Raw genomic sequence first — 26,563 nt, 5'->3', positions numbered from 1 at the left:
TTGTCCATCACTGGCACAGGCTGCACAGGGACGTGGTGGAGTCACCATTGCAGGAGGGATTTAAAAGACGTTAAGATGTGCCACTTGGGTACTTGGCTTAGTAGTGTACTTAGCAGTGCTATACTAAAGAGTGCACTTGAAGACCTCGGAGGTCTTTTCCAACCCGAATGGTTTCTGCGACCGAGCGCCTCAGAGGCTCAGTGAGGCGCTGCCGTGAGGCGCCGCCCCGCCCGGGCCCGGCCCCGCGCCGCCATGGCAACGCACAAAGCCTCGGCGCGCGCGCCCTGCCCGGCCGCGCGCGGCGCTCTCGCGAGACTTGGCGCGGCGCGGCGAGGCCGAGGCGGTCGGGCCCGTTTCAAACCGGCGGTCGCTGGGCCGCGGCCCGCGCGAGATGGCGGAGAGCGACAGGGCGGAGGCGGCCGCGCCGCGCCGGGCCGAGGAGGCGGCCGGCCAGGCGCCGCAGCCGCCGCCGCAGCAACAGCAGCAGCCGGCACCGCAACAACAGCCGCAGCAACAGCCGCTGCAGGATGAGGAGGCGGCGGCGGCCGCGGCACCCGGTAGCGGCGCGGGCAGCGCAAATGGCGTCAAAATGTGTGTGAGGGCAGGGCCGGGAGGGCGGCGGGGGCAACGCGGCCGGAGGGCGGCGGGAGGAGGTGGCCGGAGCCCCCGGCCCCATGGCTCCTCCTCGGCGGGGCCGGGGCCGGGGCCTCCCGCCCGGGCGCTCGGGGCGGCCGCGGCCCGGGCCGGGGCCGGTGGCCGCTCCGGTCAGCGGCCGCTGCGGGCGGGCGGTGCGAGGCCGCCCCGCAGGGCTGGGCTGGGCTCCGAGCCCCGGGCTCTGGTACCTGGCGGACCGGTTCCCGCGGGATACCTTTCCAGGAGCGTTCCGCATCGCTTCAGGTGCCGTTTACGTTAACACTTCTTGCCAAAACGATCTAATTTCTAAAGCCGTTGAAATAGTCTTTGTTTACGTGAGGATGGTAAAACAGCCCTATAGTAATTTACTTTCTAAAAACAAACCCCGCATATGCATGCATGTTTCTTGGAAGCTGTAACATTTTCATACACGGAGTATGTAGAATTGTGCCTTGTGTAGTAGGTCTAAAAGGAACTTAGTATAAAGGAGCTGGAAATACCAGCTCTCTGGAACAATACCATGAATAACTTTGTGTGGTTGTTCTTGATGTCAGGCTTGGAGGGTTGTCACTCTACCTGAACTAGATCTTGGCCTCAGATCGTTGGAATTTCAATATCTCTTCCAATCTCATTCAGATCTTGGAGGGAAAATGCATTTACAGTAGACTTACAGTACATCAAAGCTGCTGGCGTCTGTGAAGTTTTGACATGTTCTAAGCAGTCCTCTTCTGATACTGTTGTATTTTTAAAAAATGCATATGGGATAATTTTTAATATAAAGCTGGAGGAATAAACATGTACTTCATGCCTTTACTTGACTCCCTGTAAAATTTATTTCAGTTTACAAGGAAAATGGAATTTGTGGATTTGGTTTTTCTTCCTCCTAATCTGGCCCTCAGCTTCCAAACTGCATAGATTGGAATTGAATTTTCACAGGATGTCACCCTTTTTGCCCCTTTTAAGAGAATAAATTTTATTACCTTTTGAGGTTGCTGCTGTTGAAATGAGGTATTTTCTCTGTATCCCTCCTGTCAACAGTATCTTCCCTCCAAAACCTCACAAGCAAATGAAAAATCCCAGTCATTCTGCCTGGTAGAAGTCACAATTTGAAGTTTGAAAGCAATGGAGGCTCTTGGTAGCAGAGATTCAAATCTTATTCTTTCACATACAGTTTGTAATCTTCCCCCAAATGGGTGTAAAAAGTATTAAGCTGTCAGTCTGTGGGTTAAGTGTATTACTTAAAAAAAGGGATTTTGTTAACCTGGTTTGCTTAGCATTTGTTAAACTGGAGAGGAATCCTGACTCAGTTTGCACACTTCCGTAGGTTTTTTTTTGTATTGGGCAGTGGAACTGTTCAGCACAACAAAGCTAAAGTGATCCATGTGGTTTGAAATCACATGGTGTGAACTTTTTCCATTTCTGTCTGCTTATCTTATTATGGACACTTGTGAGGAGGAGTAGAAGTTTCTTTTAAAAATTCAAATTTTAGGGCTTTCATGTTGATGTATCTTGTGCTTATTATTTATAGGCTTCTAGTTTTGCATGTGGAAAACTTGTCTTTTGTCTTCAGAACTTTATGTAATGTTCAAAAGTTTTTTTTTTTTTTCCAAAAGGTATAATTGGTCTTTCAAATCAATGAGCATATGCACTTTTTTTTGAAGAACTAATTAGACATCTTTTTTCTAGTCCTAAGAACGGTGATGGTCTGTGATTTCACAGGCAAAGATTAATGTATGGAGTGTGTAGCTCATACAGAAAGTAAAGATTAGAAATTATTATTGTTTTTCCCCCATGAAAATGTCCGTGTATAATTTCTGAGTCTGGCTTTTCTGTAGTCTGTAGGTGAGTAATGTGACATTGCTTTGAATGTATTTATGATTGAAATTATTGTTAATATTCAAGGAGGAGGGTAAGAATTGTAAAGGATTTCTGCCTCTGCCCTGGTCACTGGTCTGTGTTGGTTTTGGCAGATGAGTTTTGCAAGAAGGATTGTTTCTTTAATTAATCCTCTATTTTCAGCAGCCTGGCTGTGATTCCCAGACTAAGTGCAGTGTCGCTTTGTTTCCCAGATTTAGGAGTTTATGCCAAGCTTATATCTTCTGTGCTCTCTACTGATTTGTACAGCCAGGTCTTGCAGAGCCTCTGGATTCCATATTTGGAGACCTGTCTCATCCTGTGCACTACATTGAGCACCAAGGAGCTGTTTCATAATCCTTTAAGCAGGAAAGAGCTTAAAAGGCTGAAGAGAATCCATTGTTCTAATCCTAAAACTTAAGGAAGAACTCAGATTTTTACTAGGAGTCTCGTTGGGCAGGAGTTTTGCATTTGCAAATGGGGTTGGATTGGAAGGAACTGATCTGACTGGAAGACCTGGTACTCTGCTCTTTGCCTCCTCCCTTGAATCCCTCTAGTTTCTGCATTGTTCCCTTCATTTCACTTCACCACACAGCCACACAGGAATTGTGTTGTCACACAGACAGGATGGTGTGGAGGAGGGATGATGTAGGGGGATGTTGGAGAAAGCTTGAACCAGATAACATATTGTTGACTTGAGATGTTTTAAATTTTACAAATACTTGCCCCAGGGGAGTATCCATGCATTTCCCAGTTGCTGATCCACTCTTAATCTATATATAAACACAAGGGTTGTGAAGTTAATATCATGTATTTCAAAACCGGGGAAAAAGTCAGGGGAGTAATACAGACGTATTTGAATGTACTCCTCCCTGAAATGTACCCAGGCTTGAGTAGATAATGAAAAAGCTCCTTGCATGTGCTTTTGAGTGCAGGACTGCCACTTACTATTTTGTTAACTGTACAGAGAGCTGAAAACTTGTCAGTTAATCAAAATCACTGGTTTTGCCATATGTTGTGGTTGTAAAGCTGAAATGCTTGAAACCTTCCAAAGTGTCTCAGTGAGAAAAACTATAAAAAATAAGCCTTCTGAAATGGGGGAAATATACTACAAAGATAGTGATGTAATTTAAGGAGTGTTCACAATCATTCATTTCTGTCAGTCCTGTAGGACATCACCTTCTAATTGTTCTAACTGAAGATGCTAATTCTGGCATTTTAAAATACATGTTTTAATAGAAGTACTTTTAAAGTTTCTCTAAGTAGACAGTGATGTGTAGTTAAAGATGCTAAATAGCATCTGTTTAGTGGATCACATTTGTGTGGCTTCCTTCAGTGAATTCATTCAGTTCAGCAGTTCTCCTTTTCAAAAGTAACAATTCAGGTCCTTGAGCCTCTGTTAGCATGCTAAATGACCTTGTGATAATATCAGGAGTGCTGAAGAGTTACAGATACTTCTTCTAATTCTGTTAAAATTGTATGGTCTTACTGAAGTTGAGATTTGGACTGCTGTAAAAGAAAAGCAGCCAATTTTCTTGCATTTTCATCTGAAAAATAAAAATATTTTAAAAGGAGGATTTCGGTGCTATTGGTGAAGTTTTGAAAGACTGAGGGCCAGGTGTCTGCTTTGTTTTTTTTAGTGGATAATACCTAGTTACCTAATTAGTCTTAGATTCATAGCATGGCTTAATACAGCTGTTTCCTATGCATTTAGCAAGTTTTCAAATTCTAGTAGTGTTAAGCAGTGAAACTGAAAAAATATTTCTTGTTCTTAGTTGAATTTTAATTTCTGTCTAACAGTAGTCTGGCTGTATCTTCACAAATGGTGAATAAAGATAATTTATGGGGTAGATAAAACATAATTTGATGTAAAGCCTATTAGAGTTAATTTTGATATTATTCCATTGAATTAAACATCCCAAGCTGTTTCAACTGTCAAGCTTAGACTGTTTCTACTCCCACTTCTGTGGTGAGTATCCTGTAACTTGTCCAAGTGAGGTGTGAAAATTACTAAAGCACCAAGGCACAGATACTAGAGGTCATGTTTCACTCCTTCTGTTTTGGTCTTTGTAGTAGTTTCATAGTTCCATCTTTCTGAGTTCTTGACAGAGAAGATGTGCTGGCACAGGTTGTCTAGAATTGTGGATGCCCCATCCCTGGAAGTGTTAAAAGTTGAATGGAGCCCTGAGTAAGGTGATCCCTGCCCATGGCAGGGGGCTTGGAATGAAATGATCTTTAAGGTCCCTTGCCACCTAAACCATTTTAGGATTCTGTGATTCTCTGAAATGAAATGTAAGTGAATTAGTATGATGTACTTTCTTTACTTTGTATTAGAACATTTTTTTTGTTCTTGATAAAGTAGTGTATTTTGGAATTACTCTGATAGCATGAATTTATTTTTCCTAATTTGAAAAGCAGCATTTGACATCCTAGGAGTTCCAATAGCATAGGAAATATTCAGTTATATAGGTAGGAAGTGGGGTAGTCTAATGATCCAACACAAGACTAACAGTGTTTTTGTCTGGATTTTTGTTTTTTAATGTAGGGATAATGATGAGACAGCAAAAGAAGGGAAAACACCTGTGAAAGAAAAGTTTGTTGCAAAAGCAAAGGCAATCCCTTCTCTTGGAAACAAGAATAAATTCCACCCCTATGCAAAGGAGAAGAATGCAGGCTCTGGAGACAAGAAGGCTGTTAGTCGCAACAGAGTTTTTATTAGCAACATCCCGTATGACATGAAATGGCAAGCTATTAAAGACCTGATGAGAGAGAAAGGTAACTCACTCCTTGTAATACACTTCACACAGAAACCAGTAGGGCTTAAATGCAACCGATGTGTCCTTTGAGCCACACAGATTTGATTTGACTTTTTTTGGTTTGGCCTGTACTTGGTACATCTATCTCCCTTCCCCTCTTTCATCTGAGACAATTGCATTGCAGGGTAGGCTGGGTAAATGCAGTGCTCACAATCTTCTGCCACTCCGGTGTGATAGTAGAGAGTATATGCATGACCTCACGAGTTCTTAAAGAGACTGTGTTTTGTCTAGTTGTAGTTCTTGTAGATTTATTTTTCTCTAAGGGCTTTTGTATTTAAGCAACACATGAAGTGTGTTAACCTGATAATAAGGGATGGCTTTCAAAAGTTGTTTTGTATTTCTTTGGTGGAATCTGGCTGTGGCATTAATTTTGTCTGCATTGTCATTACTGCCATGACTGTTTGTCTGGAGCTTTGTATTAAAAGCTTGTTCCTATTGTTGCAGTTCTGATAGAGAAACCTGACTACCCCAAAAATTTTATTTTAAATTTGGGGTAAAATAATTATAATATATGGATTTTGTAAAAAGTTAGTTCTGTGTTTTCCTTGAAAAATTGATTCTTCAAAAGTAATGCAAAGCATACTTGGTTTTTAGGCTGTGAAAAATGCCAGACCCCCCTTCTGTAACTGCTGGCTTATCTGTTGTAAGGTGACGTGACTATTTGATTGGTTTATTTATTTAAACTTCCTACTTTAGAAAGTGAGTTGCTTGCTGTGAAATATTTGATGTGTAAATTTGGTTATTATTGAAGGCAAACTTTTGATTGAAGATATTCAGGTAGAAAGTCACCTTAAAACAGGTGTTGTGAGTAGGATGATAAATGTAACACTTTTTCAGTGAACGTTGACGTTTCATTTGTTAGGTTAAGGGACTGTCTATATCTGAATTTGTTCACCAACTATATCATACTGGCCAAAATATGATCTGTAGTATGAATTAGGTTAAATATAGTTGTTTGTTTTTAGCTTTTGAGAATGTGGCTGCTGCATATTTCTGAAAACTAGCTAAATTATATAGCCATTGACAGGAGGTGTGGTTGGTCTGGTTTTGATTGTTGGTGAATAATAGGTGATTCTCTGTAGACTTGTGCACAGGGGCACAGTAAAGAAAGATACTGGTGTTTAAATGCATTGTCTCTTGGTATTTTCCCTTTGTATGTCTTATGTAGTTGGTGAGGTTACATACGTGGAGCTGTTTAAGGATGCTGAAGGAAAATCAAGGGTAAGTGCCGTGGGCAACAATCTGCTAGAGGTTTAAAAGTTCCTCAGCAGTTTTATTTTTGTATAATACCTGTACCAGTTATTAGAAAGTAAGTTTCATTTTTACACTGATTTTCATTAAGGTAGCCTTGAGGATTCTGAATTAGAAGTAGTCTGACACCTTCATGCAACTCACACTAGTTGGTTGTAAGGGACAAAGTACTTCTGTAAATGTTAACAAATGGCTTTTACTTAATTCTTCTTTTTAGCCAACACCTTTGTCTTGGTACAAATCTGTTTCATATTAAGGATGTTCAATAAACCAGTCATTTTATTTAAATTATTTTAGTGTAGTATGCTCTTCTTGGGGCCAATAAGTATAAAATGTTAGCTAAGAATATACTGGGTGAAGTGCCTGATTTCACAGCTTTGCAGGATTGGTACTTTTTAAACACTGGCTCAATGTATTTACGTTCTTAAAACTAAATGGATGGATATGGTTGGTAGCCAACAGAGTGCCTGCAATGAGGCACTAATAGTGAAGATTGTTAAAGCTCCTCTGTCGTCTTAATAATAGTCAAAAGTTTGGCCAATAGCAGCTCCAAGCCTGCAGTGAGAACATGAGAAATGCAGGTTTGAGTCTTAACTGTATCAATTGTTGCAAATTATTTTCTTTAATATTTGTTAAAACTAAAACATACTGTTAGCTTTGCTATGCTTTAAGAAATCCTCAACTCTTTGCTTGATTAGAAGGATGCTGGTGCAGTCAATAAGGGTATTTTCTTATAAGGTAATTTCTCAATTATGTTGTACTGACGAGGTATGCAGACTGCTTTTTTATTGTAGTGGTGTACTTGATGTAGGTAGATTTAAATTTTGTAGTTAGTGGACAACTTTAAATGATGAGTGTCCTGATTGGTTTTTGATTATGTTTTGGGGTTATTTTCTTTCCACCCTTTCCTCCCACCTCCTCTTCCTAGTTGTCCTTACATGGATCTGTGTGGCATTTTTCCAATTCTGGTTTGACTCAAAGAGCATACTCAATGTATTCTCTTGCATTTGAATGGTATGTATGCTGAGAAAGTAAGAGAAATTCAGATTGGCTACCACTAAAGAGCATATATTATGGATATTGAAGCTGAAAATAACTTGTAGAGTTACTTAACAGTGAGCTGGGATCTTTAACTAGAATCTTCATTGCTCTGTCATATGTGCTGACTAACTTATTTTTTTTCTTGCTTGTTTTCTCTTTACATATGATGACAAATCTCCTGGATATAGGGTTGTGGGTAAGTTTCTTTTTTTATGTGTGTAGAAGCACACTGCTTTCCAAACATTCTATTAGTTTTGGTATGTTAGACTTTGTTTTAATACTCTAAATGTTTTGATCTCTTTCTAAGTGTGGTTGAATTCAAAGATGAAGAATTTGTTAAGAAGGCATTAGACACTATGAACAAATATGATCTTAGTGGAAGACCCCTGAATATTAAAGAGGTATGTTTATTGCTGCTGTTTTCAATTTGAAATAATGAAGATACTAAAGCTACTGAGATGACCATACAGTGTTTTGAGAATCTTAGATGTGCAATTTCCACTTTAATTTTTTGTGAAATTTTCTTAATGGGCTGAACTGCCCATTAGCTTGCAAAAGGTTGGATACTATGCCAAATAAACTGACAAAAAGCATGTCCTAAAATCAAAATAATCTAATGCTGTTTTTTGTTAAAACAACTTTACTTCATATTCTTACCTTAGGTTTTTTCCAGCCTAGGTAATCTTATGTTTACACTGCTTATCCACTTCAAAATATAACACAGAATGAGCTAGTTATTAGACCACTACATATGTGCAAAAATGGGGCTGGAAATAGAGAAGTTGTGATGTCTGGAAAGTGAAATAATGCCAGTATTTCTGTTGTAGTGCTGTAGTATATCATGGTATCAGATGCAGCTCTTCCTGTCCTGTTACAGTTTTAACAATGGTATAATATAAAACCACCACCTAATTAAATTCATTCAGTTCTTGGAAGAAAGTGCTAGACTGATAGTCCTTTAGCTTGAAATCTTTTCTACTTGTCCATAGGCTAGGTACAGCATGTGAAGTGGCAGTGCACGCTTCCTCAACAAGTGCTTTGCCAATATGCCTCAACCCTCACCTGAAAGGACCCACCTCTAGAGGTGAGGGAATTAGGTCTCCATGCTAATTCAGTTCATCATCCCTCTGACATGGACAAGTGTATTTGTTAGTTGATAATTTTCATGGGTTTATGCAGAATTTCAAGTAGTACCACTTTCTATGTTGTCCGTCCAGTTGTTGATGGTTGAGTGGCTTTGTTTGTACCCATGTTTCAGGATCCTGAGGGGGAACATGCTCGCAGGGCTCTGCAGCGGGGAGGAGGGCAGTTTCCAGGAGGACATGGACCTGATGCAGCACCTGGAATGATGAATTTACCACCTTCTATTCTCAATAATCCAAACATTCCTCCTGAGGTTATCAGTAATTTGCAAGCAGGCAGGCTTGGATCCACGATTTTTGTTGCCAATGTAAGCTTAAAACAGGATTTTATAACTTTAATGTTTGACATTTGTATAGTTGAGATTTAATATAAAGAGGAGGTTGGAAATAGTTCACGGTTAGTATATTCAGTTGAAAAAGTTGGGTATGTGTTCAGATTTTTGACATGGAAAGATACATTAAACTCTTGAGACTGACATGCACTTCTAATTGTTGCAGTAATCTGTTGATTCAAAAATATTTTATACATCTCTTCACTATTTACAATTGCATTTCTTTTTTATTAAACATATACATCAGTTTAGTTTATCTTGCTAGTTACTTTAGACTAACACACTAAAGTTCCAACACAAATACAGTGGTTCAAGTTCTTTATCAGCACAAAAGACTACTGTATTTATATGAGGTCTTGCAGAATTACTGCTGCTCTTCTCAAGAACCAGCCCAATGGTAGTATATTCATTAAAGTAAAATACATGCACGTATTGTACATACATGTACAATGGGTGACTTTTTGGACTTTGACACAGTGTGTGTATATTACAAAATCTCAGCTATTTACAATTATCAAGCATCAATGAGGAGTTAACAGCAATGCAGAAAATCTCTTCCAAATGTAATAGCAGAACAGAGATGTGCACTGAAATCACTGATGTATTTCTGTGTTTAAGCTTGACTTCAAAGTTGGCTGGAAGAAACTGAAGGAGGTATTCAGCATTGCTGGAACTGTGAAACGTGCAGACATCAAAGAAGATAAAGATGGCAAGAGTCGAGGAATGGGGACAGTTACCTTTGAACAAGCAATTGAAGCTGTTCAAGCAATATGTATCCTTGGTTTTGAAAAATAATTAATTATATATCGATTAGTCTTTAATGGTTCTGACAGCATAGTTTTACAAATGGTTCTTATTTGCCTTGTAGCTATGATATAGGGACTAGAGTGTAATACTGTGCAGATTACATTTGTAATTCCTGAATTTAGTACTGAATTCTAAAAGTCCCTCCTGATGTTGAAGAAAATAAAAATACCTGACACTGTGACAATTGTGAAACTAACTTTAATGTACTGAACAGCTTGTATTACATCTTCTGGCCCTTGAATTTGGTTTCTAAAAATAAGATAGGGAAAGACAAGACTTGGTAATTGTACAGAAATATAATAAGTTATTACATTGATTCTTCAGAAACAGTTAAATAATCTTCTTAAGACTCCTTGACTTGTTTCTTCAGCTATGTTCAATGGACAATTCCTGTTTGATAGACCCATGCATGTAAAAATGGTAAGTTGCTTTCATTTCTTTCTATTTTATATGTCTCTGCCAAAGCATTGAAAGGATCATAGCATAACATCCTTGTTTTTTATCAGGATGACAAATCAGTTCCTCATGAAGACTTCCGTGTTGTGGACAGCAAAAGCTCACAATTACCTCGTGAGTGCCTGCTTGGTTTTCTACTCCTTGCACTTAGTATATGGTGATCAGTGTTCTCACACAGTTTAGTAATACTTTTGCTTACTGTGGTCTCTGTGATGCAGAGGAAAGTCTCTCTTCTGATCATACTTTTTTTGTTGTTGTTGTTTTTGAGGTGGTCTTGGTGGCATCGGTATGGGACTTGGACCAGGTGGACAGCCCATCAGTGCAACACAGCTGAGCATGGGTGGTGGAATGGGGAGCATGGGTCCGGGAGGTAATCCATATTATTTATTTTTAAGTTATACAGAGCTAGTTTAAAATTTTTAAAGTTTAAAATTGCCATTTCTATGTTTGCAAAAATGACAGACTTTTGACAAAGCAAACTTTGTGTAGTGTGCTTTTGAGATATTAACTCTGTCTGACTTTTTAAAAATCCATTAGGGTGTACTAAGTGTTTTTTATCTTTTTGCTTTAAAGGTATGGGAATAGACGGCCCAGGATTTGGTGGAATGAGTAGAATGGGAGGCGGTACGTGCAGTGAAGTTTTTTGCATTAAATATTTCTTTAATACTGTATAGAAAACACTTTTCCTTATTTTGCAGGACTTCCTGGATTTCGTGGAATGGAAGGAATGCCTAACATGGGAGGATTTGGAGTTAACCGAATGGGAGGTAGTTGAACACCGTTCCTGTACACCTACTAGTTTGCTAATATTTATTTATTGAATACTCTCCATTTAGGGCTGGGTAATATACATGAGTTCAAAGGAAGTAGTTGCATGAATGGAGGCCTAGGAACTGGCAGGAGAGTTGAGTGTGTAATAGGTGCCTCTGACTTGTGCATTAGACTCACTTCTATTTAAACAAGCAGCTGTGAAACAAGTGTTGTGGAGCATCAACTTAGATGTAAATAACAGAATCTTCCTGTTTTTTTGCTTTGTTCTTTTCAGAAATGTTCCGTGGTGGAATGGGAGCAAACATGGAAAGAGAATTTGGTCGTGGTGACATGGCATTGAACCGTGGTTTTGGAGAGTCTTTTGGAAGAATGGGTATGGTAACTGTTAAATTTTCTGTGACATAGTATTGGATGAATTTTGCTAGAAGAAGAGGAGAAGAGGTTTCATCTGGTCATCTTCTGTTTCTTCTACCCCAGTCATTACTGTTAAGGATGTAATCTGAATGTTTGTTACAGAGGTTCAGGTGTGGAGGGTTTTCTTCCCTCTGTAAAATATGAATGGAATAGCTGTTTGAGGAAAGCATTTACCTTCATACTGTGTATTTTTTAGGGTATTAAACTTTTGGGGTGTTGAAGTATATGCCTCTGATAATCCCGACAAGGTGTCCATGTGCAGCCTTTGTAGCTTCCATGAGCCTATTTTGCAAATGCATGGTGTAATACTGTTTCTACTGCAGCTCAGGTAGCATTGGACAGGAGTGTTGCATTTTGGTGCCCTCAGTTTTTGTCCTGCCTTCTGAGCTCCTATAGCTCAGAATGGTATTTATGGGTCTCTTCTGTAACTGAGCCAGCATTATTTTGTTTATAGATGATGTCTTGTTGGCAGTGGGGCTTCCTCAGATTGGTTACTCTTCCATCTTCAGTGGTGTGGAAGAGCTCAAAAATAGTCTTCTTGCCCGTTGTTACTATGCTGTTACCTGGATGAATCACAGAATCCCTTAGGCTGGAAAAGATCACCAAGTCCAGCCTTTAACCCAACACGGACAAGTCCACCACTAAACCAGGTTACCAAGAGCCACATGTATGCTTCTTTTAAATCCCTTCAGGCATGGTGACACCACCACTTCATTGGTCAGCCTGTTCATATGATTGACAATTCTTCCTGTGAAGCATGTTTTCCTAATATCCAATCTAAACCTCCCTGGTTTAACTTGAGGCCGTTTCCTCTTGTTCCATTGCTTATTACTTGATAGAAGAGACTGATCCCATGTCTCTGCAACCTCCTTTCAGGTAGTTACAGAGAGCAGAAAGATCCTCCCCGAATCTCTTCCTCTCCAGGCTGAGCACCCCAGCTCCCTCAGCCATTTCTTCAAAAGGCTTGTGCTCCCTCCAGAGCCTTGATCAGCAGTGTTACCTTTTTCTGGACACACTCCAGCACCTCTATGTCTTTCTTGTTGTAAGGGGCCTGAAACTGAACACAAAACGCATTATAGGAGACAGCTGTTCTTCCTCTTCCCTGTTTATTGTACTTTTCTATTCCCTTAATTCACCTGCTTAAAAGAGAAGAACTTCTAAGAGCATTAAGGTTCATCTGGTCTAAAAGTTGATTTTTGAAAAAAAAAAAAAATTATTAGTTGAGGCCATTCATAGCAAAGGGTAACTGTTGTGTGCTTCTCTTCAGTAATGTAGAATTGACAATTCTACAGTGTAGTGTAGAATAGTGACAAATGTGTAGAAGTGGTAAGAACATAATAAGCTTGTCCTTTGAGCTAGTCTTAATGCCTTGGAATGAATGTCTTAGAAATCAAGTGTATGCTTTCGCTCTGGCTACTTGCATAAACATCTGTTTCTTGAGTGAAAATGCAAGGCCACTTAAGTTATAAATATTTCTGCAAGCAGTAGGCTTCTGGGGCTTCTGATAACACGTTGGTTTAAAAATTCATGAACCACTGTGGGAAAGTGATGTGGGTGTCTTTCATTCAGTAGATCAGCAAGCTTCAATTTACAATCTATCAGATCTGCCCATTTGAATAGTATCCTGAGACCCAAAATTGGAGATTCCCAGCTTAACCTTAAATAATGGAAGGAAATGGAAGGGACTTTTAATAAGTGCTGTGTTTGATCAGGGGAGGCTCTGATGTACTCCTGTTACAGTATTTAGGTTAATGGTATCTTAAAAGAAATACTGTGAAGTAACCTTGCTTTTAGTAACCTTGAAATCAAGGAAGGCATCTTTGATTGGGCTATAGTATCAGAGTGGAATTGAGGATGTTTGATTTGCAGCAGTATTGTTGATTTTTTTATATTATCAAGTTCATATAAGATGAAGCCTTGAATTTTGAGGTTGTTTTTCCCAATGTAGGAAGTGGCGCAATTAATTTTACCATGTTTGTGCTGCTGGCAGGCTGTCAGAGGGAAGAAAAGCTAGAAAGAAATCAGAGTAGCTTAAATCCTGTAGTAGAAAAGGAGAAACTAACTTTACTTACAAGGTGTTCCTATTTAGTTTGTATAGTAAAGGCACACGTAAAAGTGCCCTTATAGAAAAATATTGCCAGGTAACATTGAGAACAGTGCACTTTATTAGCGTGTGCTTTGTTTTTTTTTTCACTAACTGGTGGTTTCAGTGTATGTCACTTCATTATTTTTCTCTGTTTAGGTGGTGCAATGATTGGTGTTTTTGCAGGAGGAATGGGAGCACCTAGCATGGGCCCAGTAAGATCTGGAATGAGTAGGTTAACTTGTTTCAATAGAACATAAATGCATAGGCAATGTAACAATGTAGTGTACACTTGTGTCAGAGGAATTTGCTGTAGCATAGTGTCTCGCTGTTGAGGGAAGTAGAACTCTGTTGCATGTGATAAGTTAACAGTTTTCAAAGCTGTTTTGTTGAGGTAAAAGTTCAGAGGAAAACTAGCTAATAAAGTCTTTCCCTTAATCTTAGATTTGGATTGGTTTCAACTTCTAGTTTGGAGGGAGAAGTGATTAAAGTAAACTTGTGTTTCAGAAAAAAAGGCAGGCAGAGTTTTATGAGTAAACTTTGTGAAGCTGAACCTTATAATCTGCCATCATTGAAATAAAAAAAATCAGCCTTGAATTTCAGATTATCCCCCAGTTTAATTTTGTGCAAAGCTCCAGTACTGAGTTTGTATTGCAGCAACTCTGAGTTCCTCAGGCTAGAGCAGATGAGAAACTAAAATCTTGCTAGTGCCAGTCTTAGAAGACTTAAGGCTTAAAGAGAGGGTCTCTCATGAATGATCTTGATAATTTTACTGTACATTAATTTTTAATTATGAATCCAGAAATATTAAAGTATTTGAATGCTATTGCTCTTAGTTACTTATATAAATTAATACATTTTATTCCATGTATGTACTTTTTATTAGGGTTTAAACCATGACACATAATAAAGTTCATGCTCTTTACTTGCAGTAACTTCTGTTCTTGGCAAAAAATCTTCTCTAGAAGATTTTATAATTAGGTGTGGGTATGGTGCATTAAGTTAAGCTGAATATAAATGCAGGAAGCCAAACAGACAATATTATATCTGGTCAAATTATCTGTAAGTATTACTGCAGTTATTTATTTGATCTTTTTGGTAAAGGGTATTATATTTTTTTAAATTAAACAAGACAGACTTTGAATTCTTGTGTTCAAAATTCTGGTACATTAGATGGTGTGACTAATAGCTTGATGCAGGTTTGGTTTTACTATTTTAGAACTGACACTCTATATCTTGTATAATACTTTGTCATAAAATACTAGCCATGCTCCTAAAAAGCACTGCATGTATAAAAGTTATGGTTTATATTACAGCATTTTTAATAAAGCTGTTCTTCTGACACAAGAACTTTGTTTGATACCAAATACTTGTGTGTTTATTACTAAAAGATTTTATTTTATCCTCCATTGCTTTCTCTGTGTAGGTGGTGGAATGGGTGGTATGAACAATATGGCTGGAGGAATGGGAATAGATCGGATGGGTTCTGGTTTCGATCGAATGGGACCAGCCATGGGTGGAGGCCTGGACAGGAACATGGACATCGATCGAGGATTTGTGCCTGGCCCCATGGGAAGTGGCATGAGAGAGAGATTAGGCTCTAAAGGCAACCAGATATTTGTGAGAAATGTAAGCAATTAAATGTATAGAAAGTACAAGCTTATTTTGTGTGTATCTTTGATTGCTTGCTCTTACTCTCATTGTAATATTTTGTTACCAATAATGCTTTTTTATTTTAGCTTCCTTTTGACTTGACCTGGCAGAAGCTAAAGGAGAAATTCAGTCAATGTGGTATGTATATGAACCTTACCCCTGTTCATCTCCATAGACTTCATGTGTTTTGTGGTGTTTATTAGAAAACAACAGGAAGACTGTTGTCTTGTCTCTGAAGAGGAGTCTGGCTGGCTTAATTTTTCTTGTTTCACCCAGCTTTCTTGAGTTATATAAATAATTTTTAGGCATGACAGAACACAAGACCAAGGTGCAGTATGGGCTGTATTGGCTCTGAGTTCTCACTTGCTATAAACTTTAACCTATTCCTTTAATAAAATTACTCTTTGAATTTTTTTCTTTTTCTGACATATTCCCTGGCCAGTAAAATTATATAATGTAGTGTTTTCTATGAGTTAAATATGTGCAGGATCCTGGATCTGTCCAGATCATGCATTACTTTAGAAATGGTGCTGCATCAAATCAGAGTTAGTAATTTTTGTCCGTGCAGCATTACAGGTTTTACACATATAGATCATCCTGATTAGCATATTTGCAGGCTGTAATGTTCCCCTTTATTTTAAGAAATAAAAGTTTGCTACAAATATTCAGTAATTGGTTTTATCTAATTCATAAAAGTTGGTCTTTTCACAGAAATAAGTGAAAAATAAAGCTTGGTTGTCAAAATACATGATATGTTTTGAAAACACATTTTCAAAATGGAGAGCTGTAACTGAATTACAGGATGACTTCTTTTGGATAGACAGAAAAGATAAATAATTTAAAACATACTACTGACACCTAAAAAAGTTATCATACAGCTGTTTACAGATTTGATGTAAATAAGAACTCGCAGTTCAATTATGAAAAATTACAAGGTGTTGATGTTTTCTTTGTAGATGGAGGATATAATACAACAGGTGCTTTCTTTTTTTTTAAGTCTTAACCTCCTGGACAACTTTCAAATAGTTCAGAATTTTTTTTTTCATTATCTCTGTCAGCTAATATATGTAGTAATTATGTTCAGTTGCTTCTAATGATTATAAGCAACAGATTGTGTTCACGTCAGTATCATAAGGAAATACAAAGACTGTTTCCCAGTGTTTGATTTCTTTCAGTGAAATGACAGTATTAAATGATATTTAAAAATAAAAGGCTTTGTATTTCAGGGAAAAGTTTTTCTTCCTAGTGACATTCAGGGGCTCAGGAGGGGTGTGCTAGAACATACCATAAACAAAAACTCATTAGCTCCAGGGAACTGAATATTCTCAGAGGTATATCTTTATAAAAATATTTCCTTATGAGTTGAGTGTCCAACCTCAAGGAAACTCAGCAGGAATTGGATAATGCATGCTACTTTTCCACCACTCCCAGCCTGGTGACTTTTTTGTTTTAAAGGCTTTAATTTTGCTCTGCAGCTTCTTACCAAAATTGCTTGGTTGTGACTATTGCTTGGTATATTTTTGTGATGAACATGGTGGACTAGATTAAGCTACAGTTCAGTTAATGCCTAGCAATACTTATGCTTCTGTCAGTATGAAACACAAACCTTTCCATAGGGCACTTTGTTTCAAACTTGAGGTCAAATACAGGCATACTTCAGGAAAGACTGGAGAAAGTGGATCTGGATTTGGATTCTTTCCTGCTCTTTTGTCCCATGTCACCTTGCCTGAATGAGTGAATGTGCCATCAGTCTGAAAGTGCCAAATTCATGTTCGCCTAGATTATAATTTAGAATAATACTTTATTACTTCTGAGTTCTTTGTTAGTATGCTGAGGACTTGAAATAACTGCTGTTTAACTTATTTATTCAGGTCATGTAATGTTTGCAGAAATAAAAATGGAGAATGGAAAATCAAAGGGCTGTGGAACAGTCAGATTTGACTCACCAGAATCTGCTGAAAAGGCCTGTAGGATAATGAACGGCATAAAAATCAGTGGCAGAGAAATTGATGTCCGCTTGGATCGCAATGCATAATTTAAAATTGTATGTTCAGGAACATTCCTATGTCTGTTTAGCTTCTCTGTCTTAGTAAGTCATTTTTAGTAATATTGTATGCTTACAAAAGCTGTAAAAATGAACTTTTAAATCCCACCAGCCTTTAACAGTATAGTGTTTAATATACTGTGATACTTGTTAACTGAATCTTACTATGTTTGGTTTTTAAAGACAATTTGCCTGATTTTGTTGTTTTTTTTAGAGCCACTGAGCACCTGCAGGTCCCTATAGACCGGGGATGCTTTGGATGCTCAGTGCCTTTGGAAAATTAGGCCAAGTGTCTCTAGTCATTCAGTTTAAATGAATGGTTATACTGTTTTTAATAAAATAAGCCATTTTCTCTGTTAATCTCCAGATTGCATAGTGGGATTTATTTAGTGTTTTCTGATCTTTTTTTTCCTGCCAAATGTGTGTTTCATTGTAATGTAAGAAGTAGATGTCTTTTTCAGAATTTTGGTTTTATATGTGCGTTGTAGTCATACTGTAATTCTTGACTCTAAAAGAAAGGGCTCCAATTAGGCTGTGATATTTTTGTTCTACTTAATATTACTTTAATGGCATGACTTAGTTCTGTATATAAGATTTAGAGCCCAATGGGAGTTTGGAGTTGGTTTTTTAAATTTTATTTTGACTAAATGAAGAAACTGATCTTTTTCTTCTGCTTTTATTTTTTTCATCAGCATAATCACTGATTAAAACTAGTTACCACAGACCCTTGTAGGATTGTTTCCTATGATGCCAAGTTCATATAAAATTGATAATACAGTAAATACTAAGTACAGGACAAGACAAATTGTTCCCAATTTTTTATCTATTTTCCAGCCATTCAGGTGAACTGCCAGAAAAATAAAACCAACAGAGCAGATAAGAGAAATGGCTGTGTATGTCAGACCATTGCTGTTCACTTCTATGGGTCCTGATGTATTTATGAAGGCAGTTTTTATAAACCAGGGTATTCCCAAACAGAGCATATCAAATACATTGGATCCTACAATGTTAGACATAGCCATATCTCCATTACCTGTAAAAGAAGAAATACAAATAAGTTGGCTTAATTGTATTGCATGAAATTGCCAAACTGTTTTGGAGGAACAGACTGCCAGCCCTCAGTTTCTCACAGATTTTGCATTGGAAGAACATAGTCACGATTCTACAGAACATGGGTACCACAACTATAAAAAGTCTCCCTAAATCACCAGCATCTGCACAGTTGCACTTAAAATCAAGCTAGACAGGCTATTATAAAGTCCAGTTATGTTTAAAATACACACACTTACAGTTGTGTTCCACAGTAAAACTGTAATATGTAATCAACAACAAATAAACCAATCTAGAATACTTCTCTGAGATACTCTGAGAAGTTTTTAGATGTCTGAGCCACAGCTTTTTCAGGTAAGCTATTTATTATTTTTAGTAGACTTAAGCTTTAGAGTCTGGAGCACGGGTTTTGAGGTTACTTTTTGAATTTACCAAAATGGTGACTAGAATTCTTTTTGTAGTACCTTTTAAACACATCCATTGGCATGAGCCTAAATACTAAAATCTTTACCTTTTCGAGCCACCAGCACACTTGCAACTGTGTCTGGTACACTTGTTCCTGCTGCAAGTAATGTGAGACCCATGACTGACTCTGGGATTCCCAGCGTTTCCCCTGCAGTTGAGAAATAAGGGTAGAAAATACAAGTGTGGTTTTAGTTAGGGCTCATCCACTGAAAGTGCTTTGCACTTTGCTGGAGAAGGAATCAGTAATCATACTGTAATTTCATATGGAATGTATCAGCTACATGTGAGGTGACTGAACCACAAAGCAGTAAAAACAAAGAGTAACAACAAATATCCTTTCCTTGTTCTTCAAGTCTGCAGTGGCCAAGACAGTAGCAATTATGATTTTTTTTCTTGCAGATAAAGTAGAAGTTTAAATATCTGACAAATTACTACTCCTTTTTTTTTCCCTCCCCTCAATTTCTTGAAAATACTATAGTCTTACAGTTTTGGGCATCTCCTTGTTAGTGTTCAAAAGTCTCATGAAGCAATAACTTACTGTTTTAGTCCCCTCAGGGGGTGGGGAAAAAGCACAGGAGTTTGCTTGGGGAGGACAGTCATTAAGATATTATGAGAATACTGTCTCAACTTACATGCCTTTACCATTTCACTCCAATTAGAAAGTGATTTGCGAGAATCGAAGTGCATAATTTTTATATGACTTGTAAGTACAAGTAACCCCTTAGAAGTGTGAGTTCCTTAAGGGAAATAGTAATTAAATAGTAATTTAAATTAAAAGTTTTAAACTCTTACTAGAAGGGCAGTTTGTTTTTCCCTAATTTCTGTTTTTCTTAGCCCTAAATGTCCTGTAACCATATTAATTTCTAACTTAAAATACAGGGATTCTTCAAAACTGTTCTAGCATTTGTACCATTCAGAAGCATCAATATGCTGAAGTATTTGATACCTCTAGTCAAGCTACAAAGTAATTAAATTTTCTTAAAAATTTTTGTTCAGTAAAAAGTATCTTAATATTTTTTATTGTTGAAATCTGAGTTCTTACATGAAATATTTTGACATATTTAGTAAGATAAGTTTTATTTAAATAAGAGGTAGTACACTAAGCTAGGTCAGTCTTATTGCCTATGCTTGTCTATTACCAGCTTAGTCTAGGGCAGCCCTGTAAATTCATGTTTGAAACTGTTGATTTCAGAGGAACTAACATGATTCTGTTGCAGAATTTGTACTCTCTTTATCCTTCCATCACTTCTAATAGGTTTATAGGATGAGGGACCAACAAAACAGCTTTTATAAACCATTCAGGCTGGAAAATAATGGTTCAAACCAAGGTGAAATATGAATGAACTAGCCTTATGTACGCAACATTAGTTTCTAGCCCTCTGAAGGTTATGAGACAGAATATAAACTCAGGAGAAGCTATTTTTTTCATTTTATTAGATAGATTTATCTTTTATTTAATGTGTAGTGGTTTATTTTCTGGCAACTGACCATTAAGACAGAAAAGTCTAATTTTTCTAGGCTTTTGTTAATTTTGTGTATTAGTAGCAATGTGTTGCTATAAGTAGTCGAATTTTCTTTGCCAGCAACAGAAAGAGGTACTAGTTTAGGTTTCTTCTTGACCATCCCAGTTTAGTGCCCAGCTATGATACTTTGTGACATGCTGATAGGCTGATTATGCAATGATAGAACCTTTGAGTTCTCAACCTTCATGAGAGCCTGGACTTGAATATATTGTGTGTTTAACTTGTAGTGTTTTAACATGTAAATAGAATATAATTTACCTAGAAGTAGTGGGCCAAAGACCCCAGTATTACCTGTGATGACTCTTGAAAGTGAATAATACACTCTCTGAATCTCTACCATATCTACTTTCATATGAATTAATACTTGTACAACAGCAATAATGTTGACTTGAATCCTATTTCAAAGGCTTCTAGCATCCAGACAGTGAACCCTTGTTCTCTGGGTACAAGTGAAAAATTATTTAATCAAGGGGTTAACATGGTGGGTTATAGTGTCCAGCGATCTACTAGTAATTTCTCAAAGGTTTACTGAATGTGTAGGTCTGCTTCTGCACTGAACAAGGAGTTTTTCATAACTGAACTAGTAGAATGCTTGAGTAGGATTAGTGAGCTATAATGTGAAAATTTGAAAAATTTCTGTAGAGTTTTAGTTTTGTTTTCTACTTGTTCTTAAATATAAAAACTGGATGTCTTTCAAGCTGACTGGAGAAAGAAACAATGAAATGAGGAGACCTTCAATACCTCAAAGTACTTTTAGGAGATGGTTTTTACATACAAGTTTATACCCCTTCTCTCGCTTAAAAGCAATCCTTGTACTGCCCCGCTTTAGGATGCAGATTTGTAAGAGATCCACATATACACACTCCAAGAATATTTAATAAGCACATTTGAGACCTTTTTTGGTAGTTAATTTAATGCCAGATCTCTTACTATAACTTTTGTGAAAAACACAGGTATAAAAATTACAGATTTTTTCCCAAAAGCTTTGACCTATAGTTCCAGTCTTAGGGGATTTCATGTTTGTCAGCCTTCAGCATGACAAGTTGATTGCTGTGTGTCTAATTGGTTTGCTTAATGAAGCAGTTTAGTGAAACTCTGTTTTTAAAAATAGGGTTTTTTGTAGCTGCATTGAGTTCTCATTCATGTAATGGTAAGCAGTGGGAAGCAGCTAAACTCTATAATGTTCCATCATTGAATAGAAGAGGGTGGCAAACTAAGCAGTCAAACATAAGTTTCTGTTGTGTTTTTTTTTACAGTGCAGTCTGTTAAAGGGAAACCACAGAATTTTTCAGTGATTCTTGACTGGTATAGCAACACCACTTTAGGTACTTACCTGCTATTGTTACCATCCATACAAGAACATAAGTTATTGCAGAAATCCATACTGCTGAAATTAAAAATGTCACCATGAACCAGTTCCTCCAAAACGGTCTTCTGCAATCTGGTATAGTTAAATAGAGTAGTGTGATAATAGGAAGGGATAACACCCACAAAATTCTCTTCATATCTGCTTCAGGCATGGTGAAGACATTTGGATGATCTGTCGAAGAAAAAGTAACTTTTGAATTGTAGCATTACATTTGAATCCATAGCATACAGTATATAACTGTCCTCGTGAGAATATGAAAAAAGGTGAAAAATACTTCTTCCTCAAATTTCAGCTGTAGTACCTACATCTCCCTGGACAAAATTCTGAAATAAAGTTACTTCTGGGGAGATTCTGCTTGTACACGAGAAAAACATTTCTTCACAATAATAATCACCAGTAAAATAATCTCCCCAGGAAGTGGTGATTCCCCAATGTTGGACAATTCTAAGATTCACCTTAACTGGAGCTGGCCCATCTGAGACCATGCCTTTGCCAGGAAAGGTTGGACCAGATGATACTTGAGATCCCTTTCCAACCTATTACGCTGTGATTAACATGTTTCTCATTACATCACCGGGAAGAACTAAGGTGGATGAAAAATGAATTTCTTTATAAGGGTTTGCTCATAGCATTTACCAAGAGTAAGTACCAACTGCTGTTTTTTGCCTAAGAGGAAAAATGACCTGTGACCACATCACAGCTATTCCTTTACTTTTGATATTATGCATATTTTGGGCTATGAACCTGCCACTGTCATAAGGAAACAGTGTGTACTGCTACGGTACCTGTGTGGCTTTCAGGTGATAGTGGATTTTACAAGCAGTGTTGCTGAGAAGTCTCAAATACACACAACAAAGACAAAAGTTCTGCTATGACACAAATGAGCAACTGTCCTTGCATTCCTCTAGCAACTAACTTCATATGAAAAGCATCACCCTGATTTTGCTCAGTGTTATATTCCAAGTTGGAATAATGATCTACTGAAATACTAGGCTGGATATTTTTGTGAGCAAAATCTTAATACTATCTGAGAATCTGCTCTTGATCAGACAGGCATGTGGAGTGCTAGAGACAGCTGTAATAATACCTGTACCTTCAGAGATTTCATCAAGCCCGTGTAAGCTTGTTGAAAGTTGAGAGTAGTCCAGCTCATCTTGAAAAATTCCGCTGTCTGTTCTTGACTGTTGACGAATTAGAGGTCCACTCTCGTCCCTCCATCCAACCAGAGGCTGCTGCTCCGTGTTCTCTTCCATAGCTTTTGTCAAACACGTACAGCAGGGACTGAACTTCTTCATGAGGTATTGGTTGATTTTAATGTCAAAACACAGTACTAGAATATAACACCCATATATCAATAATAGGGATGCACTTTCATACCTAGAATGAAAAACAAGTTTTATATAACATGTAGTATAAAAGAACTCAATTGTTGGCATAAGAAGAGAGAGAGAAAATTTGCATGAATAGCAAAAGGAGAACACACAAAAGCATCTATTTGCAATTGTATGGCTAATGTCATGGACGTTTTTGAGTGTCCCCATGTCTTTCAGCAGTTTGATTAACTCGCCTCCTCTGCAGAATCTTGTTTGTATATTGTATAGCTGCATGTTTTTTCAGGGGATCTTACTGATTGAACATTTTCCTGATATTGCAAAATTGAGTCTTCATGTGATGCTTAAATTATAAACTTCAAGGGACTTAATGCTGGACCTGACTGTCTGGTTAAGGTAACAGGAGTTTCGGTGTTGATGGAGGAGTTAAAACGTCAGAAACTCATTATCTCCTTCTGGCAGACAAATGTTTTTCTGAACAATGCTGCTATGAAAGGAAAAGCTCAAAAGGAGTAAATGCTGAACACTAATGGCTGTGTCAGAACAGTTGTTTTTGTGAAGTCTGTACAGACAAACCTATGCAGGTCGAATTTCATAAATATGCAGAGTTTGAATGTTTAGGTAATCTTTACAAGCATTATGACTTTTTAAGTTTTTTAAAGCCAACAGGATGTTTTCTGTTAGTGAACAGCAGTTCAGGCTACTTGAAGTTTGGGGCTTGGGGATTTTAATTTGTTTTTCAAAACTCTGTCTCACAAATCTCCAGTCAACAAGAATTCAACACTACTTGTGCTCTTACCAGTAAATTCTGTTGTCAGATATCATCGCAAGGACTGCTGCTGCACTGATGGTGTATGCCAGACAGTCTCTGAACAGCGGCCAACAGGATAGCCTCGAAACCTGCAGATCAGTCATGTACTTTTCTTAAACCTCGCTGTAATACTTTCACTAAGTGCTGTAAATGCTGCATCAATATGTCGTTTCTATATTATGTAAAAATTTAAGATTCTTAGGAATGACTTAAGTATGATATTTAACAGGTTAGTGTTTTTAAAAACTTTCATAGCAACTTATCTTAAAACTGATTACATGCTGGTTTTGCTACTAAATAATAAACTTGGCAGTTGTCATAGTAAGTCTCTCTCTTGGCTTTTGTTGAATAACCATTTGACTCTTAGGAGCAGAATTAGCAAAGCTGATACATACCACACTGGAAAACAGCCCACAAGCTGCAGAAATACCAAGAAGATTATATATTGCTGATCCAAGGATGGTGCTGACACCGATATCTCCCTTTGTCACAAAAGCTCCTGTAAGGAAAATGATTCTCTGGTATGTTTCAGTTTGGCATGCAAGGAAAAAAAATTCTAAGTTATAAGGGAGTCAAAACACATCTCACCTAGAAAAGCAGTGACAAGCTCTGGAGCAGAGCTTCCAGCAGCCATAAAAGTTGCTCCAGCTACATCCTGTGAGAGGCCAAGGCCTGGGGACAAAACGAAAAAAATTGCTTTAAAAAATTGATACCTCAGTAGCCTATACCCTTTACTCTCACTAGACTAGTAAATAATGTTAGCTACTACTGCAGTTTAGTAGATTAAAGTTTATTTACATATAGTCAATGTATATGAGATTCATAAAGTAATATATTGAAAATTAGCCTCATCTATTGGGCTAGTTTATTTCTATATATCTTGTAAAATCAGCTTTTGTATGTAGAATTTAACTGTATTTCCTATTGGAATAATTGTGGGGAAATTCCATGGACTGTAGTGTGATATTGTTATATGATCCATATCAAGTCTGTCTATCTTCCAGGGAAATCTGTACGACTGTGTCTTCACATACCGGAAACATTAGTTAAATTCAAACCAGTGCTGTGATCTTGAAATCAAATTTTCATTTTGTATGGACAGTATAAGAGCCTATGTGTTGCTTATGAGAAATGAAATTTTTGTTCTCGCAAATTGACTTTCTGGAATGTAACTCACTCTGTGGATCGAGTCCTGCACACCAAGTACAGGGACATATGACTGACCAAGGCAAATGTCTGACAAATGCTTATTTGTCATCAACAAACAAAACACCAGCTCTTATGGCAGTGTATCAGCTTACATTTGCTGTAAGTGTTCTGATTTGGAGGAGGTTTTCCATTTCAGGGATGAGTTTCCCTAGGGAATTTTGTTAATTCTTGACAGCAAAAATTTGAACTCCCTGCCAAGACCATCTCTTTACTTCAGTGGTCTGCTGAAGCCAGGGGAATTGTTGCAGATTGATTAGATTTCTTAGAACAGTGGTAACCATAGAATTCCTGTCCCTCCTGTGTCATACCTTTAATATGTTAGCAGTAGCTCATCACTACTTTTAAAGAAAAACAAACCCTAGGAAGAGTTTTGGTTTCACACATCACCATCCCTCCTAATTTTTTTCTTTTACTAGTAGTTACCTGGACACAGTACTGTGCAACTCAAAGTTAAATTGTCAGTTTAGTCAATACTGAGGAATCTTAAGATTTTCCTCCAGGCAGAAAGAAAGCAAATATTAAATGAATACATGTGCAGTGTAATCACTAGGTTTTTTCAGTAAAATATTGATCCTGTGTATCAAATTAAATATTGTATGGACACATCTGTGCATGGAAAGTGAAACTTGTTCAGTTTTCTTTCAGAGCACTCTAACTTTGAAGCTTTTTAAAAGAGAAAGTTTTATGCCAAGCTTCTAAGTTTTACAGGAAAAAGATCAGGATGTGACTTACATTCACTGATGATCTCTAGGGAAGGTAGGAAGTAATCATCGCACACAATGGACACGGCCAAAAACATGTACAGTATAATTATGAAGTAGATAACAATTCCTCCATCCTTCCTCTCCTGCGGTGTGAAAAATCCTTCAGGAAACTCCGATGAAGACGAGAGGACGCAACGCGTCCCGTTTTCTGAAAATTGAGTGCAAAAGTGTTACACATCCTGACATCTTCCCATTCCTCAGGCCCCGGGACGTCTGCGGATTCGCGCTCCGGTGGATTTCTCTCTTTAGCACGGCGAGGACCGCTGCAGCGACGCCACCAGAGCGCCGCACACCTGCGCGGGGCAGAGGCGCCCGCGGGACGGGCTGGCAGCGCTCGAGCGGACCCCGGTGCCCTCCAGGTGCCCTCCCGGTGCCCCCGTACCCGCGGGGTCCCCGGGGCGCTGCGCCCGCGCTCCCCAGGCCGCGAGCGCCGCCAGCAGCACCAGCGCCGCGCGCCGCCGCGCGCCCGCCCGCATGGCCCGCACTGCGCGCGGGCTCCGGCGCGAGCGGCTCCGGCGCGAGCCGCGGCCCGGGCGCGGGCGTCACGTGGGGCCGCGCCCCCTCCGCCCCTCAGGGGCTCGTCACATCCCTCGGGGGTCCCACCGCCCCCCAAATTCCACCGCCCCCCAGATTCCACCGCCCCTCAGGGGCTCGTCACATCCCTCGGGGGTCCCACCGCCCCCCAGATTCCACCGCCCCCCAAATTCCACCGCCCCCCAGATTCCACCGCCCCTCAGGGGCTCG

At 38.5% G+C, this 26,563-nt stretch overlaps 2 protein-coding genes across 2 annotated transcripts; one reads left to right on the top strand and one right to left on the bottom strand.

The window, feature by feature from the left end:
* Positions 1–331: 331 nt before the first annotated feature.
* Positions 332–18,021, top strand: MYEF2 (myelin expression factor 2). The gene is made up of 17 exons (XM_021537482.3): positions 332–591; positions 5,033–5,262; positions 6,472–6,524; positions 7,784–7,791; positions 7,903–7,996; positions 8,854–9,045; positions 9,688–9,841; positions 10,247–10,296; positions 10,383–10,446; positions 10,601–10,702; positions 10,906–10,956; positions 11,031–11,099; positions 11,378–11,476; positions 13,760–13,831; positions 15,027–15,229; positions 15,340–15,391; positions 17,125–18,021. The coding sequence occupies exons 1-17, from the start codon at positions 392–394 to the stop codon at positions 17,286–17,288; spliced, it is 1,857 nt and encodes a 618-aa protein (XP_021393157.2). The 5' UTR covers positions 332–391; the 3' UTR covers positions 17,289–18,021.
* Positions 17,958–26,319, bottom strand: SLC24A5 (solute carrier family 24 member 5). The gene is made up of 9 exons (XM_021537487.3): positions 26,202–26,319; positions 25,788–25,967; positions 24,435–24,518; positions 24,242–24,345; positions 23,835–23,935; positions 22,798–23,081; positions 21,669–21,875; positions 18,859–18,960; positions 17,958–18,330 (listed from the first exon to the last, which is right to left on the bottom strand). Exons 1-9 carry the CDS (start codon positions 26,293–26,295, stop codon positions 18,008–18,010), a joined length of 1,479 nt encoding a protein of 492 aa, XP_021393162.2. The 5' UTR covers positions 26,296–26,319; the 3' UTR covers positions 17,958–18,007.
* Between the last annotated feature and the right edge of the window lie 244 nt (positions 26,320–26,563).

This window comes from Lonchura striata, chromosome 10, assembly GCF_050655825.1.
Source record: "Lonchura striata isolate lonStrDom1 chromosome 10, ASM5065582v1, whole genome shotgun sequence".
NCBI classification, from domain to species: domain Eukaryota; kingdom Metazoa; phylum Chordata; class Aves; order Passeriformes; family Estrildidae; genus Lonchura; species Lonchura striata.
This window is presented reverse-complemented; position numbering and strand designations above follow the sequence as displayed.

Bases quoted from the DNA above. Each gene is read 5' to 3' on its own strand.
- SLC24A5 (XM_021537487.3), bottom strand. From the start codon at position 26,295: ATGCGGGCGGGCGCGCGGCGGCGCGCGGCGCTGGTGCTGCTGGCGGCG. The intron at 21,876-22,797 runs GTACAGGTATTA...TTTCTTCGACAG, and splicing joins GCTTGATGAAATCTCTGAAG to ATCATCCAAATGTCTTCACC. The intron at 18,331-18,858 runs GTAAAGATTTTA...CTTCTTTTACAG, and splicing joins TGTGCTGGTGGCTCGAAAAG to GTAATGGAGATATGGCTATG.
- MYEF2 (XM_021537482.3), top strand. From the start codon at position 392: ATGGCGGAGAGCGACAGGGCGGAGGCGGCCGCGCCGCGCCGGGCCGAG. The intron at 7,997-8,853 runs GTATGTTTATTG...CCCATGTTTCAG, and splicing joins GACCCCTGAATATTAAAGAG to GATCCTGAGGGGGAACATGC. The intron at 9,842-10,246 runs GTATCCTTGGTT...TTGTTTCTTCAG, and splicing joins TGAAGCTGTTCAAGCAATAT to CTATGTTCAATGGACAATTC.